Source organism: Crocodylus porosus, unplaced genomic scaffold (assembly GCF_001723895.1).
Source record: "Crocodylus porosus isolate Cpor-Errol unplaced genomic scaffold, CroPor_comp1, whole genome shotgun sequence".
NCBI lineage: Eukaryota > Metazoa > Chordata > Crocodylia > Crocodylidae > Crocodylus > Crocodylus porosus.
In genome coordinates this window covers 270,461,386-270,470,483 of record NW_017728886.1, presented here as the reverse complement: position 1 = coordinate 270,470,483, position 9,098 = coordinate 270,461,386, and the positions used below count along the sequence as shown (strand labels likewise).

General features: G+C 51.5%; 1 protein-coding gene across 2 annotated transcripts in view; it reads right to left on the bottom strand.

Annotated features, from left to right (window-relative positions):
* Positions 1-9,098, bottom strand: part of LOC109322685 (putative IQ motif and ankyrin repeat domain-containing protein) — an 81,867-nt gene continuing 72,769 nt past the window's right edge. For both annotated transcript variants that reach the window (XM_019553774.1, XM_019553781.1), the window contains 3 exons: positions 8,249-8,383; positions 2,116-2,244; positions 1-421 (listed from right to left, as the gene is read on the bottom strand). In XM_019553774.1, the coding sequence (XP_019409319.1) occupies positions 247-421; positions 2,116-2,244; positions 8,249-8,383 (439 nt within the window). In that variant the 3' untranslated portion in view covers positions 1-246. The remainder of the gene's footprint in view (positions 422-2,115; positions 2,245-8,248; positions 8,384-9,098) is intronic.

The window sequence follows — 9,098 nt, the reverse complement described above, 5'->3', positions numbered from 1 at the left end:
CCTGCACTGTCTCCAGCCTCTTGGCAGAGTGGAGCAGCGCCACGTACAGTGCCCCAAGTCTCCCCTCCCCACTCTACTACCTGACAGCCATCCCTTGTAAGCCTGCACCTTAATGCCTTCCTATACCCAGTACTCCCAGGCCCACATAGTGCCCTGCAGGATACAAGCCTACATGGGGATGTGTTTTCTTCAACATGCTTTTGGTTTCCACCCCCCCTTCCCCGCTTTGCTGTACATGGCCTGTGCCTACAAGCTGCTTTGGGACAGCACGACCTGAATGGGCAGGAGCTGCTGCAGCAGCTCCTCAGGTGGGTGGTGACACTTGGTGACAATGAACAGTTTGAATTTCTTGGTCCGGGCCTCCTGGAAGGCAGTGCGGAAATACTCGGGGCCATCCGTTGCTCTGGCTAAGCACAGGTACCTGCAGGAGGCAGCGAGCAGTGCTGTAAGGAGTCAGGGTACCACAGCACACAGGGCCCGGATTGGGCCCTGGAGCCCTTCAACAGCATCCACCTACTTCAGCCCACGCCAGAGAGCCTGGCACTGGCAGAGCAGCTACATGTGCATCGACTGCAGCAGTCCTGGAGCAACCCCGGGAGCCCATGCTGCACACACCCAAGCCCACGTCTTAGGCAGACTAGATGGCTCAGGGACATGCAGTTAGGCCTCTCTGCTTGGCAATGAGGGCTGTGGGGCTGATCCTCTGCAGGGGGAGAGGCCTAGAACCCCTCTCTGCCATCCTGGATGAGTGCACTACCCACTAGACTCGGGTGCAAAAGAAAGGCATCACTATAGGGAAGCTGTGCCAGTCACCTCAGCTGTCAGCAGAGGAAACTGTACTGACTCCTGGCTGGTGGCACCAGATCAGAAACAAGCTCTGTGGCCAGGGTCATCCTGGGGGGTGGTGGCACAAATCAGGGCAACTGCCCCAGACCCCACACTTTGGCGGGGAGGGCCACAGAGCCGGGCAGAGCAGCTTCTCCGCATCCAGCTGCTTGCTACCCCACCCCCTGCCACTGACACTGGCAGCAGCAGCTTCTTCGGGTCTGGGATTGGAGCGGGACGGGGCCCCACATGGGCTGATTCGCTCCAGGCCCTGCACCCTGCTTGGGTCGCCTGTCTGTGGCATTAGGCTCGCAGGCCACATCAGGGAGCCACATGCATGAGAGACCCTCTGGAACAAGCACTCAGCTTGGCACAGCTGATTCCCCGTGTTCCTTAGCTGCGGGACAGTTTCTGAGAGGGCTGGTGAGGGGCTGCTTCCCCACCCTCTGCATGAGAGCTGGAGCCATAGCACCTGGGTCACTTGCAGGAGACACCAACAGCCTCAAAGCAAAGCCCCTCGGTGACAGGGACAACTTAAAGGTGTTCCTGAGGGCAGCCCTGGAGAGCAATGCGTAGCAGGCTGCACATGCTGTGGCTGCTTCAGAAAGGTTTTTTTCTGAATTAAATGATATGCAAGGCTCTGGCCCAGCAGCCCAAGCAGCGCCTGTTGGATGCAGCCTCTGCAATTGAGGCCCCGTGTATTTTTGCACTAGCAGAACATAACTGCACCCTGGCCACACACTGGGGAAGTGATGGTTTTGATACTCAGGGGCACGGGAGCAGTTTGGGCTGAGGCCAACAGGAATACACATTTGGTAGCAGTCCCTAGTAAAAAGAGAAGGCAAGGGACCCCGGACACAAGGGCTTCAGTAGCACACAGCCTTATCCAAAAGCCCACATGTGCTCAGGCATGCAGAAAGTGGCTGCACAACCCTTACACACAGGACAGGAGGCCTCTGGGTCCACACCAGGCACTGTCAGGGGCCAAGCCTGAGCCAGTGGAAATGACATCTCACCTCCAGGCCTGAGGGAAGTGACTGTTGCAGCAGACTTCTGGCCACTCCCTGGGGAAGGGCTGGAGGTGTTGCTACCTCACCTATGCCTCTGTATCTAGATACTTACAGCTGTCACAATGCCAGCGGGAGACAGGCCTCTGGGCTAGGAGTGCTAGCAGAGGAGGTGGGAGGGTCACCCACCAGGCCTCTCTTTCAGCTGGGGAGATGGTATGGTTGGGGCCAGTAATCATTCTCTGCTGACAGGTACAGGACTTCCTTAGCCAGTGGTTCCTACCTCTCATTCTGCATTATCTGCCTGCTGAGAACTGCTTCGGCCAGGCCAGGTGTGATTCCCTCCAGCTGCCTCTTCACAGCATCGAACATGTTCACTTCCATCATGTCAAATACAACTGGCTTTCCATACCTGAGGGGTGGGGGAGCGGCTGAACAGTGAGTACATTTCAGAAGAGAGTCCAAGCCCCTCAGCACAAGTTATCAATTATCACAGGAACTACAGGCTTCAGGCTTTACATGCATAAACTTCTACTCACACTGCCAGGCAGAAAGATCCAGACTGCAGAGAGATGTGCACTCATTTACCTTGGAAAACATGTTACCAGCCTCTTTGCCTGACCTGGTTTCCAGGGTACAGGCTAAAACAAAGTTGGTTATTGAACTGGGACTCAGGAACCTCGGCTAAGCTGCTGGCTCTGCCAGAAACTCTGTGTAACCTTAAGCACATCTCAATCACCGTATACCAGCTTCCCATTCAAACCCTGGGGATAATTATGCTCCTATTCTCTCAGCCTTGCTCTGACTTGTACATTTAGACTGATAGTGCCATGGGGCCAAAGCTGCTCCTCTTTGCTTACATATTGCCAGTCCAACAGGGCCATGATTGCTTCTGACACATGCACCCAGGACCACCTTAGGCACAGTGAGCCCCACATGCTCAATCAATGAGAGGAATCAATAAGAACACCACTTGTGCTCCAAGCACCTTAATCCTCCTGCCAAGAGCCTCATGGTCACCTCTCATCTGCTCACTTTCATTCCTGGCAGTAGCGTTGGTGCCTATGTGGACAAGCAGGAGGGGGATAGTGGTCCAAAGCATGGGTGAGCTTGGCAGTCTTTTTGTGACATCCTGAATTCGGGCTCCAGGCCCTAATGAATTTGTAGGTGGCTACAAGATCCCCTCTCAGCCTTCTCTTGCAGAGGCTGAAGAAGTCTAGGTCCCCCAGTCTCTCCTCATAGGTCTTGTCCTGTAAGCCCCTAACTATATAAGTGGCCTCCTCTGGACCCTCTCAAGTCTATCAACATCCTTCTTGAAGTACAGCGCCCAAAACTGGATGCATACTCCAACTGCGGTCTGACCAATGCTGCATAGAGGGGAAGTATCACCTCCTTAGATCTATTCGACATGCATCTGTTGATGCATTACCTTACCTGAAGATTTTGTCACACTGACAACTCATGTTCATCTTGGACTCTGAGATCCCTTTCCTCTTTTGTGCTGCTGAGAGGGTCACTTCTCAGCCAGTCAGGTGCTGGATATTTTTGCGCCCTAGGTACAGCACTCTGCACTTGTCCTTGTTGTACTGCATCCTATTGTGTACTGTCCACTTTTCTAACCTGTCCAGGTTCGCCTCCAATCGTTCCTTACCCTTCGGAGTGTACACTTTACTCCACAATTTAGTATCATCCGCAAACTTGGACAGAGTACTTTTCACACCCACATCCAAATCACTGATGAAGACATTGAAGAGTACAGGTCCAAGGACCAAACCCTGCGGCACCCCACTGCCCACATCCTTTCAGGTCGATACCAACCCATCTACTACCACTTTCTGGGTGCAACCGCTAAGCCAATTTGCCACTCACCAGACCATGTAAACATCTGTGTCACAACCTCTTAATTTATTTAAGAGAATAGGATGAGATACCATATTAAAGGCCTTGCTAAACTCCAAGAATATGACATCCACCTCTACTCCTGCATCTAAGCATTTTGTGACTCGGTCATAGATTTCATAGACATTCAGGCTGGAAGGGAACTTGGAAGATCATTGAGTCCAGCCCCTTGCCCCAGGGGCAGGAAGTCAGCTGGGGTCAAAGGATCCCAGCAAGATAAACGTCCATATGTCTCTGGAAGGAGTCCAGAGTAGGTGCTTGCACCACCTCTGGAGACAGTCTGTACCAGGCCTTTGGGGCTCGGACAGTAAAAAAGTTCTTCCTTATGTCCAGCCTGAAACAAACTTGGAGGAGTTTGTGACCATTTGACCTTGTCATCCCTTGGGGTGCTCTGGTGAACAGATGTTCCCCAGGTCTTGATATACACCCCTTCTATACTTATAGGCAGCCACCAGGTCCTCCCTGGGCCTGAGCTTTTCCAGGCTGAAGAGTCCCATGGCTCTCAGCCTCTTACCATAAGGCCTGTTTCTCCTGCCCTCTGTTCATGTGCATGGCTCCTCTGCACTCTCTCAAGCTTCTCCACATCCTTTTAAAATTGTGGAGCCCAGAATTGGATGCAGTACTCCAGCTGTGGCTTCACCAAGGCCAAGTACAGCAGGAGGATGACATCCTGGGATTTGCTTGAGAAGCATCTATGGATGCAAACCAGAGTTTTGCTCGCTTTACCAGGTACGACATCATACTGGTGGCTCATATTCAACTTGTGGTCAACCATGACCCCCAAGTCCTTTTCAGCCATGGTGCCAGGCCTATAAGTGTGCTGCAGGTTTTTTTTCCCCCAAGGTGGAGTACCTTGCATTTTTCAGTGTTAAACACCACTATCTCTGCTGACATCAACAAACCATCCTGCCACTACTGCCTTCTGAACCTGATGAAAGACAAACCCAAGCACCAGCTACCAGTTACGTAAAAGCACCTGGGTGGGGACAGGGGACAAGAAGCTGGGCAGGAGCCAGCAGTGTGCCCTTGGCGCAAAGAAGGTGACCAGCATCCTGGGCTGCATTGAGAAGCGTTGCTGGCAGATCGAGGGCAGTGATTCTTCCCCTCTATTCAGCACTGGGGAGGCAACATTCAGAGTCCTGTGTCCAGTTGTGAGCCCCCACTACAGGAAGGATGTGGACAACTTGGAGACAGTACAGCTAAGGGCAACAAAAATGGCTGGGGGCTGGGGAACATGACTTGTGAGAAGAGGCTGGGGGAAACTGGGCTGATTTAGACTGCGGAAAAGAAGACTGAGGGGGAATTTAATAGCCACCTTCAATCCCCTGCAGAGTGGCTCCAAAGAGGATGGAGCTGAACTGGTCTCAGTGGTGGCAGACGGCAGAACAAGGAGCAATGGGCTCAAGTTGCAGCAAGGGAGGTTTAGGTTGGATATTAGGAAACATTCTCTCACAAGAAGGGTGGTGAGGCACTGGAACAGGCTGCCCAGAGAAGTGGTGGACTCTCCTTCCTTGGTGGTTTTTAAGACCCATGTGTTGGATTGAATTTAGGGCCCAGCCCTTATATCTTTGTTCCAGGCAAGCACAACCCTCAGACTGACCATGACCTTTCCATTCAATAATAGGCACATGTATTGATACAGAGTGAGAACAGAAAAGCAACAATACAAACAATCAAGCAATTCTATATCTACCAGTGCTAGGGCTGCCATCAGAGTCAAAGTGCATCTGGTCAGGATGCAGGCTCTACTCTGAGGATCTCTCTCTTGGGTGTCAGCAGTCTGGAGGTGGGATGCCAAGGCCCATAGCCCCCCTCCAGCAGGGTGCATGAGATGGGTTGCTGGTATGCCCTTGATCCATGGTGGCCTCAGGGACCCTACCCAGCGAGTGGGGACAGGGACCCCTCTCAGGGAGGAGGAGGAATAGGGAGGGACGAGACAAAGAAAGAAAAGGAGGGACAGGAAGGGACTCTTTGTTAATCTCAAATCTCTGCTTTTGTATTCTCCTTCCCCCTTGAGGACTCCTGATGACTTAATCCATGGCTATCTCTGCTTGACTGTCTCTCTGTGGTCACACGTCCATGTAGCCTTCTGGGACTTCTCCTAATTTGGTCTGTTCCCCACAGCCCCTAACAATCTATGAACCTATAAATTGGGACTCAGCCCCCCCACCCCCCGCTGGTCTGGAGCCTTGTAGCTGGTGTCACTTATCTTGTGTTATGGGACAATATGGTACACACTTCTTTGGTTCCCAGGTTGTGTGTCCTTGTTGTGTTAGACAACCTGTCTGCCTTGAAGGCTGTAACCTTGTGTTATGGCATGCCCTCCTTAATTCTCAGGCTGTCCATCTGGTGGCCTTGTTGTGCTAGAAAGCCCGTCTGTTTTCAGGGCTATATGGAACTCTGTGTGAAACCCAGGCTCTTACAAATCAATTAATCCCTGCTGCCTATCTTGACCCCTTATAATGTATATATCTATACCTATAGGCCAGTTCCCAAAAAACAGGCCTTTAAATACCATTTCTAAGACAACACCAGGTAGACAAAGCCTTGGCTGGGTTGATGTAGTTGAGGCTGGTCCTGCTTTGAGCAAGGGGTTGGACTGGATGTGACCTCCTGAGGTCCCTTCCAGCCCTCATCGTCTATGATTCTACAGGGCCCAGTGGCAGCCCTCCAGTGTGCAAATACTGCATTCTTCATGGAATCAAAGAAATTAAAGCCAGCAATAACAAACAGCATCCATCAATTAGTCCAGGAGTGCTCCACCCCAAGCCCATAGGCCACATCCCACCCCTGGCGCTGTGCAGGACTCCCCACAGGTCCATGAGGAAGCCCACAAGCCTTGGGCTTGTGCACTAGATAGGGCGCACAGGATGGTGTGGGGCCTGATCCCAGAATGCAGAGCTGGGCAGAGGTGGCACAGGGCCCCAGAGCCCAATCCCAGTGTTCAGAGCCAGGTGGAGGCAAGGCACAAGTGGACTGGGACCTCAGGAGCCAATTCAGCCTGCAGACCAGCCCTGCACTACTCATCTGGCTTGTGGGGTCAAAAAGTGAGTGCCACTGAATTAGTCTGATCACATGTATAACACAGGCCTGGTAATAAGCACTCAGTTACTTCTGTATCACACACTTTTTTCCTTTTTTTTTTTTTTTGCCTAATGCCTAGCTTCAAGAAAGGCATCCACCCTTGATCTGAAAGGCTTCAAGAAACTGAAAAGCTACAGCTTCTCTCAAGTTTGTTCCAATATTTATTTATCTTCATTGTTACAAAACATGTATCTTAATTCTCACTTGAGCCTGTCTGGGTTTAATTCCCCACCTGTCATTCTGGTTTACTGGTATTTTCCCCCTTTAAGGTACTAATATGATGTAGGCAAGTCACCTCTTGATCTTTCTGATAAGCTAGAAGGACTGAACTCCTTGAGCCTCTCATTGTAAAGCTTTTTCCCCAGCTGTCACATTATTTTCCTGACTCTCCTGAACCTTCTCCAATTTTCAAGATCCTTTAAAAATGTACAAACACGGTTCTCTCGGATCAGCGTCCCCAGTCCTACCAGAGGCAGCATTTCAAGAACAGAGGCAATCAAGCAGGTTGGACAGACACTTGGCTGGGACAGTTTAGTCAGGGACAATCCTGCCTGGAGCAGGGAATGGACTACATGCTACCTTGTGAGGCCCCTTTCACCCCCAGTTTCCTGTGAGCCTGTGAACATCACCTTCCTAACTCCTACACACTCTCTCAATACAACCAGGAGGCTCATGTGCAGTGACTGGTCCCCTGTAGCCCAAAATCTTCAGAGATCAGGTATTCAAGTGATTGTTAATGTAGCAGGGAAAGGCGTAAAAAAGAACTGAGCGCTAAAGCCAGGCACATTCAAATGAGAAAGAAAGCACATGTTTTTAAGTAGCAAAGGTGACAGACTTAACTGTGAAGTATTGGATTCCCCATCGCTTGATCTCTTTAAATCAGTTTGGAACACGTCATGCCAGAGTTCAAAGAGTTGTTGAGCTCAAACAGTGGGTGATGCACTGAAACACAGGGGCTGCTGTTTAAGTAGAGTTCAGACCAAGTGACTGAATGCTCCTGCTTGTCTTAGTCCCTATGAGTGTATGAGTCCAGTCATGTGGGACAGAGACCAGGGAGTGAGGCTTGCAGCTGAGCCTGTTCCTACAGCTAGGGATGGAGACTGGGGAGGGAGGTTCCCAGCCCAGCCAGAACCCCTAGCTTTGCTGTAGAGGATGGTAATTGGAGACCAAGGCTCCTGTGTGGCTAGTATTCTTAGTCCTGCCATGTATGAGGAACGTGGGAACAGGAGGTCCTGCTCAGTTGGCATTCCCTGAAGCACAGAAGTGCTAACTGTAGCAAATGCTGCCATTCCCCCGATGAAGGAGACAGAAACAGGGCTTGAATGACCACTTGCTCTCTCACATCCAAAAGCATCCTGCTGAGCACTTCACCTGCGTGTGCTCCCCAAGACTTTCCAAACCTACCACTCCACCCCAGCAGCTCTGGCCCCTACCTGATGGCCCCCAGCAAGGCCAGCCGGACAGTCTCTGGGTTCATGTGGTTGGGGTTCAGTGTGTTCAGGTAATTTGTATCTCGATATCGCAGGAAAACTGCAGCTTGTCCAGATGGATCGATGATCAGGGGCCACCTGCATGAGTAGGAAAGGCAAAAGCCCCAGCCATTAGCCAGGACAGGGAATCCTAGAGATTTCAAGCTAGCAGGGAGCTCCAGAGGTCACATTTAGTCCAACCCCTACCTGAGGCAGGATCAGCCCTGTCCAAACCATCCCAGACAAACCCCGTGTCCAACCTCTGAGCAATATGACAGTCACCTCAGACACAGCACAGGACTTAACACCCTAATCAGCCACAGGTAAAGCAGGGAGACCAATGCCCTGATGCTGTAAAAGTTATTAATAAACGTTTGAGAGATCCCAGGAAAAGGGCCACAGAGGAAGGCAAAACCCTCCCAGTCTGTATTAATCTGACCATGGCATAAAATTCCTTCCTGACCCCAAACATGATGATCGTTCTGACCTGGATTGGAGAGGCAAAGCCAGAAACCTCCATATTTAAGTCAAAATCCCCAACTGAAGCCAACATTCAATGCCTCTGAGGAAGGCTTTAAAAAACCTTGCCATTTTTAGCAGTAGGGGCATGGAGGGAATTCCCTCCCAGGCCCATGGAACTACCAGCAAAGCCCACAAGCCTGGAAAATACCCATAAGTTGGACACTTCTGTGGCGGAATGCCGGACTAGCAGTTCCGGCACCGCTTAGGGGAGCCGCGGGCTTTGCGGAGCTGTGCGAGCGCGCGGCTTGTGGGGCGGGATTGAGGTAGCTTTATAGCCGCCCTCGAGGTTTGC